Raw genomic sequence first — 17,753 nt, 5'->3', positions numbered from 1 at the left:
GTGAGATTGTCAAAACAGCACATGTATTTGTGACTAAGATTTCTTCCAAGCCATTGCTCTTTTCACTTAGCATAAATACAGGAGTGGATCAATGATTGAAGTATAGGGATTAAATGTCCACTAGTATATCTGTAGGTATAAGCAACCTCTCTTGTTTCACTTTTTTTTTCTTTCATCCCATAATCCAATTAAAAAAATTCCTAATTTTTCCTCTACTTGTATTATACAGTACAGTAGTACTGTATATTAGGGGTCATGGTGGTTTGTACTTTCTCACAAAAAAAGATTGACCATAACCAGCCTCACAACACCTCCATGGTGCCTTGGTAACATTAGTTAGGTATAAACAAACCCAAAAGTTCTTTTTTTTGTATGACCTGAAATGCTTCCAATAGGTTGCTACAATATTTATAAAAATATTCAATGGATTATTTTAAAATACCTATTGGAAGCATTTCAGGACTAACTGTCTGACTGACTGACTGATTGATTGACTGACTGACTGACTGACTGACTGACTGACTGACTGACTGACTGACTGACTGACTGACTGACTGACTGACTGACTGACTGACTGACTGACTGACTGACTGACTGACTGACTGACTGACTGACTGACTGACTGACTGACTGACTGACTGACTGACTGACTGACTGACTGACTGACTGACTGACTGACTGACTGACTGACTGACTGACTGACTGACTGACTGACTGACTGACTGACTGACTGACTGACTGACACCTTTAGACAATGGGAACTTAATACTGAGACAAAAGCAACTCGATAATGGCTAAAGCTATGGGCATTGTTACCGGGGGTATGACACTTCTACAAATCACGTATGCCCTTCAGTTACCAAATCACAAATCAAATTAATCTTGAGCGATTCACCCATGGCTTGAAAACTATTTTTTGTGTCGGAAACATATTTATAAACAATACAACCTCACAGTGATACAATAGTAGCTCTTAATCATGAACTAATGTCCTTCAGAACCCAGTAATAACCTTACAAATCACACTACGGCCATCATGCGTTCAACTTTCAAATCACAAATCAAGTTTCAAATCACGAAATGATTTCAAATCATGTACAGATTTGCGAAGGTGTTGCACCCCTCGATTGATACCATATCATCACCATTGTTTCATAGTGCTCTTTATTTGTAATGCTACATAACAGACTTAACATGCAGCATAATGGCCACTTTATTATTTCAGTAACTTATAGTTGGGGCACACATTCAGATGAAAACAATAAGTTCTTTCTTCTAATACAATATATAGTCTTGTCACCCAGACCTTTCCCCATGCACGCTTATCGACTTTTGATTATAAGTGCACATCAGAAAGCCAATGCACTTTATAAATAAGTGTGCTTAAAGGGTCTGGGTGATGGCATGCATGGGTTTATCAGTCATAATAGTGCTAAACAAATACGTAATTAGGGATCAAAGAAATAAAGTAGTGAAACAAAGGAAGTTACCTATACCTGCAGATATACTAGTGGACATTTGATACCTACAAGTACTTCAGTCTATACCCATGAATGAATTAGGGATTAAATGTCCACTAGTATATCTCCTGGTGTAGGTGACCTCCCTTGTTTCCCTGCCTTTTATTTCTTTGGTCCCTAATCAACCATAAAGTTTCCCTTGTACTTGTATGGTGTGATGCGCTGGCTTCTGCATGGTTGTCTTGATATAATTATATCTGTGAGTTAAAGCATCACTGTAAGTGCTCTGCATGAAATATACGTAGCTTACAAAAGAGGTGGAGAGATAGCATGAGACAAAGCTATGTGCTTGAGAGACCAGCCTTTGCGTGCTGTATATATAATAGGTAGCAACTAACTTTAGCAATTTATAATGTCATACACATGATCAATCATGCTGTTTGGGTGAGTAATGGGTCTGTGGCAGTGCAGAAGGGAATCTCATACAGCCTCCTTCAAATCTTTTAAAATCCCAAATCACGATTCATTTTGAAATCTGAAATATGTTGTAAAATTTCATGTGTCATGTGTGCTTTGAGCTGCATCCTAATGGGGACTCCATAGTTTTCATAGGGCTTGTAGAGATTGATAAATATGATATCTTAAGAATCTCTCTACATTTCCAGATGCTAAACATGTCATAGTGAAATCTTCCAACCAAATTTGAAAATCGAGTTGCAGACCCCTCACGAGTGGAGTTGTTTTTGTAACATTCCTTTTATTGCTGTAATGTATTTCCAGATAACTTTAGTTACTGTACTGTATCTGTCCTAGTGTACCGTTTCTGTCCCAGTGTACCGTATCTGTCCCAGTGTATTGTATCTGTCCCAGTGTATTGTATCTGTCCCAGTGTACTGTAGTGTACTGTATCTGCCCAAATATCCACATAACTGTACTGTATGAGTAGATACAGTACCATATTATGGAGCATACAACACTTTAATCGTCCCGCATATTATTACATTAAATTGTGCCGTGAGATAATATCTTTCTATTTTTACAGTTCATAAATTCCGTGTCCCAACCACAACTAACATTTTAGCAATGTCCATGAAATCCTTTTGGAAGATATGCAAGAGTTTCCTGTGAGTGAGGATGCCTCCTTGTATTGTTGTAATACATGTATCATTGTGTCTTGATGTAGGCACATTATTTTGTTAGTCCTTCTACCAGCTGTTCAGATAACATTTTATTGTGCTACAGTTGGTAATGATGTCAAAGATGTGAAGTTGTTGTTCACCAATAATGACACTAGTAAGATTATTTTAATTCTCTTCTATCATCTGTCTAGCTCTGTTTGTGTGTGTCCACCTATCTCTTGTGTAACTCTGTTCATGCAGTGAGTATGTAAAATCTATATACATTCTTGTGGTACTAGCTCTAGCTTATAGAGACCAGAGGTGGAGGATAGGGGATAGGGAAGATTATTAAATTGTGCGATATTCACATATAGTTGATACTAAATAAACATTGCAATAGAATGGTTTGAACTGTTCGTAATAGTCGCATGGAGTTCAACAACAATGAACTATAAACTTGTGTAGTAAAGTAGCAGGGAGTTGGCTGCAGGCTGAAGGGAGTTCTTACTAGTGTGGAAAGGACACTCAGATGAGGCCAGTAAAATAACTGTTATGAGATTGAATCTGGAAGCAAATTGTTAAACTAATTATTGGATAACGAAAGTGTAAGAAGGATTGAGATCTAGAAGCAATAATATCTATTAGTCAACTAAATGGGATGAATTTCAAAAAATCCTGTAGCTATATTAGTTATAAAATAATTAGGTTTGGTAACATGTATACTTGTACTATTCTGTACCATGTAGGCTACAGTTATTACAACTAGCATTGTCACTTACAACTAGCCAATTTTAAGCACTTGTGTATGTGTATTGTGTATTATGTACTAATGTGTAAAGCTACACACATAGCTGTCCACTCCTCACTCATCAGCCTTTGCAAACATTGACATGATTTCTGTTTAACAGTAAAGTGTTCATCATGGCTACTCATCTTTCTTATTGTACATTTTCTAGGGATGCACTGATTTTTCCAGCAAAATTTTGGAAAAAATATGTTGGTAAGAGCAAAATGCTGGAAAAATGGGCACCAAAGAATGGCAACATAGCACATTTTGTATGAAAAAGATCGAGATACTCTAATAGAACAGTCACTATGTACAAAATATTTTAGTAGAGCAATCATACATGCCTGTAAGCTTGAGATACTGCAATTAATTTTTATTGATGCTCAGCAAAATAGAGAAATTTTGAGCAAGAAAGAAATGAATTACTGGAAAGAAAAATAGGTGAAAAAAGCAAATAGGCTTATCCCTAGCGTTTCTTTGTCTTCTACAGTTCATTGAAATCCATAGTGGATCCAATAACTGTATTTAAACATTTCATTGCTAACTATAGGACGTAGTGTTCATCTGTAATGATTAATATGTGATGTGCATACATGCTAGGCCATTGCTGTTGTAGATGTATACATGTGTATAATTTCAAAAGCAGCCTGGCTGAAAAAACGATGTGTCCACAAAAGTAAAAGTGACTGGCAAACTACCAAAGCTGATACAAAGAATGTAGATACAACTTTAAACATACCTAGTACTTTAACATTTACTGCATTAATATTTGCTGCATTCCGAATTGGTTAGTAATTTGACTGCCTACACTGACTATTGGAAGGTAAGGCCATACCTATTTGAAAAGTTGTTGCTAGCATCTTTTACAAGAAAAACGAGAGCTATATTACATAGCACACTAAACACTAAAACTTTGATATGCATAGGTTTCCTTCATCAGGGGGTGGTGCACTGGTCCAAACAGTCCTAAAACGGATCTCAAAAACAGGATTTGTAACTATAGTGTACTCTTACACTTATGGATGAGATTAAAAGATTAAATTAGACTCAGCAACTGGTCTATTAGAGTATTGCGATCATTTTGCAACAATTAGAAATTAAATTCCACAAGTCACATGATTTAGATTTTTTCTAAAATCTGTGCAAAATTGGGTTAGTTGGCAACTGTTCAAGTAGGTATGGCCTAACCAAGGCAATTAATGTTAAAGAGTCTAGTTAGTTCATTGTTGTATTAGTATTCATTGTATCCCTGGCCACAAAACAGCTCTTTCAGTCACCAGCTGTTTATGGAGATTGTATTGAATCAAATCCAGTGACAGAAAACAAGAAGTAAGGATATAGGTATTTACAGGTATTTACAGGTATTTACAGGTATTTACATACCTGTAAAAAATTTTCACAGCAAAGTACATACAGTGGGACCTCCATTAACTGAACATGCCAACCTCTTCCGCACTATAGATGTCCAATATGGTAGGATACCAAAAGTTCAAGTATCTCACACATTAAGAAGGCTATCTTCACAGCAAGCTAGTAGATATGACAACATTAATGGTGTCTGTTTTCTATTGGAGTATCTGAATCAAATTGCCTGGTTTACTAAAATTGTTTTCGTAAAAGTGTATGTGTGTACCTATCTACCTATCTATGTTTGTCCGTACACACCCACGTGAGCAAAATCATTAGTGGTAAAAGCAGCTTTTAGGTGTAAGAAGTAAAAGCGAAATGAAGTCTGTATTAACTTATGCACTGATAAGCTTTGCTCTGAGGTGGTTTCTTTTTGGCGGTCTGAAATGCGGGTGTGGTGACTCTCCTCAGGCTTTGTGAATTACCTTCCCTTCGGGTTTACAGGCGTATAACAATTGAGAAACAGCAGTGCAGGCCTCATAGACTACCAGGAATAGACTATCCTTTCAGTTGGAAAGGGAGCATATTCCCAACGTATGTGAATGAAAATGAAAAGCAGCTTTGAGGCTTTGTCAAGAGAATTTGTGAAACACTATAGTTAAACTATAAAACAGTTTAGAAGATGATAACCATGATAGCATTACAAACATGTTAACCCATCTTGAATGGCTTACACTTCAAAACAGAAGAACAATTGCTAGACTCACCTTGCTAAAGTGGTTTGTTTAACAAGCGCTTCCTTAGCAGTGCATATCAACGTAATTGAAGAATTATGAAAATTTTACAAATTACGAAATCTGAGAATTACAATTAATTAATTATGCATTATTGCACAACATAATAAAATAGTAATACATAGCTGGATGAGTTAGCTAGCTGCATGATGCCTGGTTTTTAGAAGTAGCACAACATCAACTTGTTCCAACATAGATTGCAGAATGTCTATTAAAATAACTGTGATAAGATAGGTCAAAATAGAAACAAAATTTGTTTGACTTCATAATTTTAATTCAGGGGTGACAGAAACAATGGTACACATACGTGCTATAATTAACACATGAGGTGTTTAATGGTAAATAAAGTTGTGGTGAAGAATGCAAAAAACCAGCACTGCACAAAATAACTTACAGTAGTGCACCTGAATTTCTTTGCTGTGTGACTAACATGTATGTGATAGTGGCATGATCATTGACCCCAGTCATGAGACTTATGTGTTATATAATAAACAATTACTGTATTAGGTCACATGACAATTAGACTATAAAAGGCAGTATTGGGAGTCTCCTAAATTTGCCAATGAAAGTGGTAGTTGTTCCTGCTAAGGGGGGTTAACTTGAGTAGAACTGCTTTCCGGTGCACCTAGACTGGTACATGCACTGTATACCCAGAAATTTTCGCGGTATGTAATTTTCACAGTTGTCATGGTCAGTAAAGCTACCATGAAATTTTATCACGTGAAAATTTATGTAGGTCCTACAAACTTCAGCTCACCTTACTAATAAACTAATAAATCAGTGTGGCTCCTGGTGTGTGATAGTGTTGCAGGAATATTGGAACTCCACATAAATCAGTACATGTGAATGCATTGAGTAAAAATCAGGAATTATTCACACCCAATTGTTTTCCTTCATATTTACTAATATCACTACACAAGGCATTAGCTACATAGTATTAAGTTCTGATGCAATTTTAATGTAATAATTGATGACATCATGTAAAATTTTGACTGCGTACATATTTTTATTGAAATTCTTTATCAAAATACAAGTGGCAACAACATTCATATATAGTGCACAGACTTGAAATAAAATTCAACAGATTTGCTACATCATTTACAGCAAGATGCCATTTAGTTTTTGTTGATAGGACCAACCATTCCAAAGATATGAATATGTGAAAACAATGTATGAGAGTTGAGGTAATGAAGGACAAATTAACTTCAAGAACTTGTTCTCGAGATTTCTAAAACGTGTTTTATTCCTGAAATTTACTTGATGCGTTCACACATACGTATTTGATGCATGTGTATATTCAGCTAACATTTATTTATTAAGGCTTTACAGCACAAGTGCTGAAAGTCTGCAAGATACCTGGTCCTACACAGCCTGTTTAAATATCATACTGTAATTTGCTTTTTTGGTAGTTGTAAAATAATTTTCGTATGTAAAACTTGTATGAAAATTTCTTACATGAAAACTTTACGAAAGATCGAACTACTCTAATAGAGCAGTCAGTCACATAAATGATACGAAAATAATTTTACACAAAAATTTTTATCATGAAATTTCTTGCACAAAAATAAAGCATATTACAGTATTAAGTATGTTTGAAAAGTTTGAGAAAGGCGAAAAATCCATAACTGAGCCTTAAATCTTCAGCCATCCGATTTATGCTTGAATGCTTACAGGAGTTTTCCAGGCGGTCAGGATGTTTTCTCCTGGTTAATTTTGTGTATTTGTATTCATAGGATCCTTAGAGAGTGACTTATTATCTCAAGGCACCTCTTGTGGAACCAAATGGACATTATTTTTATTTATTAAGGCTTTATAGCATAGGTGTTGAAAGTCTGTAAGACACCTGGTCCTACAGCCTGTATAAAGATGCAATGTTTGAAAAGTTGGAAAAAGGTATCCTGACCACCTGAACTTGACTGAACCTGGGAAGCCTGAACCTGGGAAAAGCCTCAAATCTGCAGCCATCTGATTTACATTCAAACGTCTGCCAGTACTGTGGAACAATGTATCATGTTTTAACAACCTGTTTACTGCATATATACATTATATGTAATTGTTATATGATATGGAAACCATTGCCCCATCTACAGGTCTATATGAGGGTGTTTCATTTAGTCACTACTACTTGACATCCTTGAGTACAGATATTTTTGACTTGGTATAAAATAATCATTAAAAACAGAATTTTAAAATTTCCTTCACAGGAAAATGTTTCTTCTTATCAAAATGGCTTAGAAGAGATAAGAGATGGAGATGCTTGGGGTACTCTGGGGCTTCAAGCAAATTACACATTAGCAGTAGTGGGTCGGTAAGTGATCACATGACAGTGTAGTTTGTGATGTTACCAGTTGTGGACAGGTATCAACACACCTGTACTGATATATTGGATAGACATAACCAGACAAGTGTCGATCTTATTGATCGGGCCACCATTGGGTTAGGAATAGACACTACCAGTTGAGTATGATAATGGTTTAGTAATGTTTTTCTAAGATGCTTTTCAGATCGATTTCTTACTCAACAATCTTATCAAGAACTCTATGATGTTGCTAATGTTAGTTTGTTGTAAATGTACATATAGGGTGGAGAGAGTGTATTTCATCTGTGCAAGATTCCATGTAATTAACTCTTGGTTTTGTAACACAAGTGCACCCTACCATCGTGTTCTCTATAACTTGTTGTTCTAGAGCAGTTTTAGAACTGCAATTGTAAAAACCTTATTTTAAATTTTATTATCCAATATCTATTTCTATAATATTCGCACACAGGAGAAATTGATTGATAATATCAGTCTGATACTTACAAACAGTACTGCTCTGTACTCTCTGAATGTTGACCTGAATGTGAGGAAACACATTATCAGATTTGTTACTTTTAATAATGTTATACACAGGTCACTGAGATTGTCTATGGCAATTCTGACTTCACATTCAAAGATGTTTTTGCACCTAGTTCAGCTGTGGTGTAATATATTAATTGTCTGTGATGTGTTAATGATACTGCTCCATATATTAGAGATGCTGCAATAGTTGTCGCATACAACATTGTATGAAAATCCAATGACAACCTGCTTGTGTTGTTATGACACAAAAATTGTGTGTCAAGTTGGCTGTGATCTATAGTGAATATATAATATGTAATTTTACGTTTGTCATAAACATAAAACGTAGTGAAACAAGGGAGGTCTCCTACAACTGAAGGTATAGTAGTGGACATTCAACCCCTAATTCAAGTTGTACACTACACTGTAGTAGGATCCACTATCTGCAGGTGCAGGTGACCTCCCTTGTTTCACTACTTTTTATGTCTATGATCCCTAATCGAACATGAAGATACTAAATTTTCTTTCTACTTATGTGGGTGTTGAACCAGTGCATAGCGCATCAAAAGAAAGGATGGTGCCATACTTAATGTTTTTGTCTGAATGCACGCCCCAATCTATCAATTACTGATAAGTAAAGTGGCTAAGATCTAATTTTGAAAATAGCCTATCATGCTTTTGAGCAGTGCTCAAAAATCAAGCCCATTATTATGCTTTCTTAAATCAAGATTCTGCTTGAAAGCTGACCGTATTATTAAGTATTTCCTGACTGCTGTATATATTAGAGTAGGTAACTGTTCTATTAGAGTATCTCGATCTTATTTTTTGTAAATTGGGTAATATAATCAGCCAAGAAATTTAAACTGTTAAATGGTTCTTTATATTACATGTAGTAATGTTGTAGAATATAGTAATGTGTAGAATATACTGATTGTTCGCCATTTTGTGGTACATGCATAGCACATTTAATTAATAATCCTAAAAATCATCTTATCATGCTGTCATAATGCTTTTGCTAGCTTATTATGCTTCAAATATTATTATTATAATAATAATAAATAAATATGCCAGTTAACGGTTGATATGCAGACACTCTTACAATGGAATAGTATACAGATTCTGAGATAACAATTAGCTAGCTGTAACTAGGCAGAAAAGGTTTGAATTATTAGTACAACAAAGACTTGACCACGGAATATATTATATGTATTGAGGACCTTATTGGCACGGTATTGATGAAATGTGATGTCATAATTGACAAAATGACTGTGATAGTGTGGGGACTTCATTATGCAGTAGCGAAAATGAACTCTGCAGCTTTTACAACTCGGAGCTATTGGATAATGGAGTCAAAAGACTGATAAACATGTTGTGGTGATGTGAAATAGGCCCATCAGACTTAGCTCCTGATATGGATACAAAATAGTGCACATTTGTATTGTAAGTATGTATGCCCCTGCTGGAATATGTAAACATTACCATAACAAAATATCATCTCCCAATACATCTCAGTACAAATTCCCCACACTATTGCTGCCATTTTTTTGTTGTGACATCAATGCTAGCTGATAACTGAGGTAAATTGATTTTTTAATTATATCAGTAAAATCTTGTGACAGTCTTCAATTAAATTTTACGATTTAAAAACATCCTTGTCTGTAAGTTTAAGTTCTAGGCACTGCATAATATTTTTAAGAAGGCATTTTGCATTGAAAAGTTGTGTTTATATTAATCATGTGCTTTTGTACTTGTGATTTTATAGAGTTCTTTTTGGAAGAGCCATGTTGTTGTCAGCTACTTCACTGGTACAGGAGAGAAAAGAGGGCATGTTAGATCGTACTTATGTGGCAGGTCAGGATAACATACACAGCTACTGTAAGGCTTACTTGTGTTCTAGTGTGTAAGGAGGTAATCTCGAAGGTCAGACAACTCACCAGGACGGTTGTATGGTATAGGGATGCCACTACTTTGCCTTCTTCAATTAATATGCTTGTTTTGCTTGATGGTTTTTAAAAAGTGATTATTAGATGCCTGACTATTAACTAATGTGTTCATCTTCTGTGATAATATGAGCCAGCAAATCATAACATACTGGGTCCTTCTGCTGCCAATGCATTGCAGACTACACACCCACACATTTAATATATTATTATACCCTGTTTCCTTAGATACTGTTGCAACATGCAATTGAGGCAAAGGGAATGTTTATGCCAAATAATTTTAATCCATGCTGAAAAATGTAAGCTTCATTACTAGGGCTGCTTTTGGGGACAAATAATCTGGTCTTAACAATAAGGTGGCCTTATTATCAAGGTCATAAACTACACCTTAGCCATTTTTGGGACAGTTAATGGTTTTGAGACTGTATAAAAGAGTGCTCTTTTGCTGCTCTGCATGTTGTACAGACTTTAACAGTCTATCAATGATCAATTGTATGTATTGTTAGTTGGGGGTATAGACGACTGTAGAATAACGGCCAGAGTTCCCTGTCCCTGGAGCTCTACTGCCGACCAGTAGTCTTTATAATCCAGTAAAACCTACCAAAGGTAGCCACTATAGTGAGGTGGTTTTATCAACGAGGTCATGAAGTACACATCATAACATAACCTATGTTAGGAATCTACCAAAAGTGATGGTAGTTTTGTAGTAATGAGGTGGCTGCTAAGTGAGGTCCCACTGTATGTTATATTTTGTTAATTATTGTTCTTGTTATAGGTGTAACCATCACTGAAGTGATCTTATCAGAACTATTATTGTATAGTCTACTATCTATTGTAGAAGTGGTGATTGTTGTTGCTATAGTGTTTGGAATATTTGATGTGAGTTGTAAAAGAGTCTTCAGCTTGTAACTTGGAAGTGTATGTTACAGATTGAGCAACATGGAAACATTGCACTGGCTTCTTTTATTTATTGGTTGATATCCTTGTCAGGTGTGTTGTGTAATATGTAGTGTGTGTGTGTGTGTGTGTGTGTGTGTGTGTGTGTGTGTGTGTGTAGTGTAGTGTCATAGTGTTACTGGGGAAGCAAATGCCCATCTGTTCTAGTGTTGCTTAGCAGTAGTGCTGGGGTCATTGTGGAACTTGGGGTTGCATTTCTCCTTAAGACCTGGACAGTCCTCTGTGGGTTACTAGTCCTGCCCCAGGAGGATTTGACTGCACAAGACTCAAGTGCCTGAGTGATGCATAGCTATCCCAGTGCTGGTTCACTGGGTGGCAATAGCTGTGTTTCACATGGCTGCTGGAGGCTTTGCTTTGATTGTAGTGTGTGTGTGTGTGTGTGTGTGTGTGTGTGTGTGTGTGTGTGTGTGTGTGTGTGTGTGTGCATTGCGGTCTTAACTGATTAATGTTTGAATCTTTTTCTGTAGGACTAACTGCTGGTAAGTACATATTATTTGTACTTATGTATGTATGCATGGATGCATGTGTATACAGTAATTCCCTTTATTTGTGCAAAAAATTCAATTTTTGTGTAAAACATTATTATTTATGTGAATGACAGACCTATAGAGAATCTTGATCTTTAGCAAAACTTTCATGTAAGAATTTTGTACAACTTTTACATATGAAAATTATTTTACAACAGAAAAAAAGTGAATTACGGTATTGTATGAAGGTCAGGCATGTGTGTGTTTGCGTGCGTGCGTGCGTGCGTGCGTGCGTGCGTGCGTGCGTGCGTGCGTGCGTGCGTGCGTGCATGTGTGTGTGTGTGTGGTGTACATATGTATTGTGGGTTGGATAATGGATGGACGGACAGACGGATGGATTTGTGTATACTATGACATATGTACACATGCATTTCACATGGGTGGATGTGTAATTGTGCATGACTTGTTCTTTGTCACTATAGGATTGCTGATATCGGTGGTTTCTAAATCAATGGTGGATGTCATATTTTTGGGTTCAATGTGTTCAAATATTCCTTGTTTTTTATCAGGTATAGTCTGTCTTGTCACATGAAATAAGTAGAGGTATAGGAGTCAGTAATAAATCAGCTTCGATATATCCAGACTGTCTGATTATAGCATGTATTTACATCTCTGCTAAAGCGAAGTTTGTAAATTCTGACAAATAATATTACTAAAAAGAAAACCCTCTTTTAGCTATATACAATAATACCATGCCCAATTCACTGCTCATACAAAAGTCCCAATTACACCAGTGAAGTAGCAGTGCAATTGATATTTCATGGCTAGGGTATGGCTGCTATGGCTCACAATGCTTATTACCTTAAGAACAGTCACCATAGCAGTAGTTGATCAAGACTTTGCAGTGACCATTACACTTGTACTATTAGAGTCGATTGTATATGAGTTCATTTTGTTGGCAATCACTTAACCAGTTACCTAGCAACCATTGCTATTAACTATTTTGAAGTAATGTCCACAGAAACCTTACCTTAACTACCATTGCTTGGCAACCAAGAATAAGTAAGGTATTAGCACAGAATAAAAGTTGGGATAAATACCACTCCTGCTGCACTGAAATGGAAATTTTACTCAACTGGAAATGTCACTTGTGAAATTCGTTTTCAAAAGAACATTATTCCAAATTTCACTGCTACTCATGCCATGATACTATTACTAGTGTATATAAGATAGTAACAAGCTACCTTGTGTGCCCAATATTATGTTTGCTAATTCACTTCACATAATTAAGTTAATGAGTTGTCATCTGATTGGCATTCTATCAAACAGGCCTTACATCAAACTGAATGGCTTATATACAAGCTATGGGATAGCTAAATAATGACCCAGTATTCATTAAAAGTTGTTTACTTGTATTGCTACAATACATATGTGACCGGATCTACAAAAGGGGCTATATCCTTTCCAAATTCCTAAGTTTTGACGAGTCATAACTCCTTGAGTTTTTATCTTGTCACCTTCATATTACACTACGAAATAGTGCTGTCAGGAGTATAATGTGACCAAATTTCAGGGTGGTACCACATTCACAATTCAAGTTATGGGTTGCCAAGTACACGCAATTGGAAAAGGCTATAAGATCCCTATTCGCAGATCCAGTCACATATACCTGTACTCCAGACATGATGTGAGAGAAGTTTTAGAATAATAGATTATGATATAATTATATCCAAGTTAGGATTACATTTTTTGATGGAGGATGAACTTTCTTGCATATCATCATACAGTACAATAGTACTGTATAGTAAGGACCACAAATGTGTAGGCGTGGCCCATGAAAAAACATCACCCAAAAGTCAGCCTAGATGGCGATGAGGCAGTGTTGGTTAGGCAAAACTAAACAGCCTTGAGATCGACCCGAAATGCTTTCAACAATTTGCTACAGAATTTAAAAAAAAATTATTTAATGGAATTTTCTAGTGACTGACTGATTGACTGACTGACTAAGTAAGTAATTGATACCTTCAGACAAGTGTAACTCGATATCGGCTGAGGCTACGGGCTTGATTTTTTTACTGTTTAACGTCACTTCAGCCTGAGAGGTGCCTTTTGGCATACTGCAAAATGTACAATGCATTCTTCATGGACTTACCAATGTCCTCCTTTGTGTCCCATTCATCCAAGTTGCATTCATCTTTGCTGACAGTGAAAAGTGTCAATTTGGTGATAGCACATGATGGCTTCCCCGTAACAGAAATCGTTTGTATTTTTCTTAATGGCTACTTTGATTGCAGAGGTGCTTTTCGAACAGTTCTTGATTCGTACTACTGTGTAACGGGTTGAGCATAGCTGACAACAAAGTGTAATGGATACTTCACTTTATTGATAAAGCTGGGGGGCGTGGCACCATTTCTTTCACGGTATGCGTGAGCTCACCAGTCATAATAATAAAGTTAACAAACAAGTGCACACTAGAATAGGGACCATAGCACATCAATAAAAAGTACTGAAACAAGCTGGAGTAGTCCATGATATTAAATCGCTGTAAAACAAAAAAAAGTGTTATATCCCTACTGTGCATTTCCATTATAATTATATGGTATAAAGCACAGTAGGGATATAACACTTCTTATTGTTTTACTGTGATTTAATATCATGCACTACTCCAGTTTGTTTCAGTACTTTTTATCGATGTGCTATGGTCCCTACTCTAGTTGAAAGTTCCGTGTACTTTTGTAGATAGAAAATTTCTACTGGTTGAGAAAGTTTGCATGTTTTGTTTGAATGTTAGATAGTTCGTGCTTAACACTTAAGTAGTTGCTATAATAGTTATCATGGACAATTGGTATTGTGTAGGTGTGTTCTGGCCATTGGAGGGTCTACCTAGTGGCATTCGTTGGATATCCAACTTTATGCCAATCACTTATGGAGTGATTGCTTTGAAGGGTGTTGTTAGCAAAGGTATGTAGTCATCATCTATTGTGTAGTATATAAAGATATTCTTTTATTACTCATGCTGTCTTCTGTTGTCTGTGATTTCCTGGGCCTTGATATATTCCTTGAGTTGGATTTCCTACCGGCAGTAGATAACCTTTACATCTTAGGAAATACACACTGACCATTAATGAGTGTGTCTGGGGAACTAGCAGTGGCTTTAATGCTGTCTACAATCTGTGACCACCTATAAACAGATTACATAAACTTCACCTGACCCTTCGTATGTACCATGTATAAGCTACCACAGGACATCCTTGTATGTGACTATTGAAATTAAGTGCCTTACATTTTTGTATAAGACTAAGTCCTTGAAATTAGGTTAGGTAATCCTAAGGCTGCAGTACACGTTGCTGTCAGACCTTCAGTGCTGGTCACTGTAAAGTGTTAATAATAATAATATTAATAATATTAATAATCATACAACCAAGTACTAAGAATAATACAAAACGTGGTTAAAATTACATCATAAATAAATAATAATTAATGTTTGAGAAAACTACGAGGCCTAGAGACATAAACTAACCGGGGATCGATTCGCCTGTGAACGAAGGCACAAATGTATAATCGTTTCTCCCGTTCGTGCTGATGACTTGACCATACATGTAATTCTTTATAATGCCCAGTACCACACCCTTGCTTAATTACAGATTGTACATAGATATACTAACCCCTGGTGGGGTTAGTATATCTATGGATTGTGCAAAGGAGAAGATTAGCGAATGTCCGTGAAGTGACTGCAGGAGAGCGAGAGGCCACTTTACACATAAACAAGATCACAAGTAAGTTTTTATGTTTGTAACGTCTCAAGTCTCCATGCCAGCTGCCAGTCACATAAAATATTTAATTAATTAACAATACAAGAAAGCATTAAAACACATGCCACGCTCTTTACAATATGAAATGCAAGTAAACAATCTTGTCTTGTGCAGCTGGCATGGCGAACTTCCTTTGTGTTGGTGTCAGCAGGCAATTCAATACATGCTTAATCTTTTTTGCCTTCACCTGGCTTAGCTACTAGATTTTGGCTGGCTTGGCTGTCTTCCTTTATCTGGTTCATCTGGCTTGCATACTCCTACAGTATTGTGTAGCTATCTCCTGCAAGTTGTGTATGCGTAATTATAGTGTGTCACCCGTCACTGTGCCATTGCTACACCACTGATGAACCTTATTTAGCTCTAGTTGATGTTGATACTTTACTGTATATTGGCTTTATCTGGTGATGTTGCCTATAATGTATTGCTGCATACAATACTGCAATAATGTATAGTTCTCTCCTGTATGTTTTGTATACATATACTGTGTACACATCACTGTGCCATTACCACACCAATGATGTGCTGGCACTTAGCTACTGGTGGCCTTTAGTTACGATGCCACCATTGTGTTGTATCTGTCACTACTGTGACATATTGAGTTGATTTGGGGATCTTTCCTTCACTACCTAATAGCCTCACCAGGGGGCTGTCACGTTGGTGCATGTACTTGGTTGTATGTGACGCGGTCCTAGTAATAGTAATAATAATAATAATAATAATATACCTTTGGTTACATTGTCAACTGAACTGACTTTGCAATAGATACTAGGAAGCCTTTACACACCACCCCCAAATTACTACCCAAGCACATTGTTGGCTATGATCTAGGACTGAGGTATTTGTCTAGTGTGGAAATGTTATGCAAGAAATGCAATATAACTCTTATGGAACATATAAATGTTGTCTGCATGATTTTACACAAATGCACTACACTTTGTAGATACATAGTTTTGATGTTGTGTGTTTTCATCTACAGGTATGGGCATAGGAGACAAAGTGGTCTACCAGGGAATCCTCATTACAATGGCTTGGTGGTTATTATACCTGATACTAGTCATCAAATTTTTCCACCGATAGTTCCATTGTCTCAGATTGCTATATATTAGCTCACATATAATTTATTTATATATGTATACAGTACCGACATGAATGAACACACTGGCATGATACAATTTGGTAATACGTATGTTTTACTCTATTAAACTAACAAGTCCAGAATGGTCATATACACAGTGAAATACAAAAAGAAGTGACATCCATGAAAAACAACCAATTCATATAATGAAGGCAGTAGCTTTCAAAAACCAAGCCGGGGTGAAAATTGTGGTTATGTAGTAGTCAGACTGCAATGATGTCGATGTTAATTAGTTTATGACAGCATGCCAAACTGTATAAAACAGTGTGGCCTTCAAAAGCCTTAATTAAAAAATGCGAAATTAAAGGTGGCTGCCATGCTGCAATCATGTTAATTTTAATAATGGCTTTGTGCACTTGAAATTTACATTGTTGCAGCCATTTTATAGCTACCATCTTAGATTTCATAACCTTTTTCATCCAGGCTATTGAAGGCCGCACCTTTTTATACAGCTTGGCTGTTTTGCATAGATAGCATGTTGCCAGGATTGCACTGGAATTTTCCTGAACCCCTAATGGAGCAGTCACTAAATCTATAGAAAGCAGACTTGTTTACAAAGTTGATGCTCCAACTTGTAATGGTGGTTCAAGAATGCTAGGGGCCTAGCTGTACATCAGGGTGCAGGTCTGACAGCAACCCTTCAATCAGAGAGAGACGTGACCTATATGGGTAGTCTAGGGGTGTGTGTGTGTGTGTGTGTGTGTGGTGTCCAAGGTAGTGTCTGTATAAAATGAGTTGTGAGTATACTAACGTAGATTAAAAAGGAGCATGAGGCAATTTTCCAGCATATGTCTTAACCATGTAAGAAATTACTACAGATAGCCAGTACAGAATGAATTCATGTGCAATCAAGATTCTCTAAAAGAGCACTCACTAATTATCTCTAATAGTACATGTATAATAATAGTCAATGCAAAATCTTGTGGTTTGATCATTTAATACTCAGTGTGGCCTTTGAAATTAATATTGGAATTGATGTACACAAAGTTCTGTGTACAATAACACTAGGAAACACTTGGCATGGAGGACTATTTTATTACATCGTTTTGACTGTTAATTCTATTAGAAGGTCTCAATCTTTTGTGAAATATTTCAAGGTATGGACTACCTCATTG

General features: G+C 36.4%; 1 protein-coding gene across 2 annotated transcripts in view; it reads left to right on the top strand.

The window, feature by feature from the left end:
• The window catches only part of LOC136265622 (ABC transporter G family member 20-like), a 28,786-nt gene extending 12,061 nt beyond the window's left edge, over nucleotides 1-16,725 (top strand). The window contains exons 9-23 of one of the 2 annotated variants that reach the window (XM_066060521.1): nucleotides 2,503-2,584; nucleotides 2,644-2,753; nucleotides 7,597-7,664; nucleotides 7,711-7,814; nucleotides 7,865-7,962; nucleotides 8,011-8,060; nucleotides 8,275-8,349; nucleotides 8,400-8,470; nucleotides 10,090-10,178; nucleotides 11,043-11,146; nucleotides 11,197-11,257; nucleotides 11,692-11,703; nucleotides 12,174-12,260; nucleotides 14,548-14,652; nucleotides 16,480-16,725. In XM_066060521.1, coding sequence (XP_065916593.1) covers nucleotides 2,503-2,584; nucleotides 2,644-2,753; nucleotides 7,597-7,664; nucleotides 7,711-7,814; nucleotides 7,865-7,962; nucleotides 8,011-8,060; nucleotides 8,275-8,349; nucleotides 8,400-8,470; nucleotides 10,090-10,178; nucleotides 11,043-11,146; nucleotides 11,197-11,257; nucleotides 11,692-11,703; nucleotides 12,174-12,260; nucleotides 14,548-14,652; nucleotides 16,480-16,580 — 1,217 coding nt within the window. In that variant the 3' untranslated portion in view covers nucleotides 16,581-16,725. The remainder of the gene's footprint in view (nucleotides 1-2,502; nucleotides 2,585-2,643; nucleotides 2,754-7,596; nucleotides 7,665-7,710; nucleotides 7,815-7,864; nucleotides 7,963-8,010; nucleotides 8,061-8,274; nucleotides 8,350-8,399; nucleotides 8,471-10,089; nucleotides 10,179-11,042; nucleotides 11,147-11,196; nucleotides 11,258-11,691; nucleotides 11,704-12,173; nucleotides 12,261-14,547; nucleotides 14,653-16,479) is intronic. The other variant, XM_066060522.1, reaches the window with a different exon arrangement.
• The last annotated feature ends 1,028 nt before the right edge of the window (nucleotides 16,726-17,753 follow it).

The sequence above is a fragment of the Dysidea avara genome, chromosome 9, assembly GCF_963678975.1.
Source record: "Dysidea avara chromosome 9, odDysAvar1.4, whole genome shotgun sequence".
NCBI classification, from domain to species: Eukaryota; Metazoa; Porifera; class Demospongiae; order Dictyoceratida; family Dysideidae; genus Dysidea; species Dysidea avara.
Note: the sequence above shows the minus strand (reverse complement) of the source record. Positions and strands in the feature narration are given on the sequence as shown.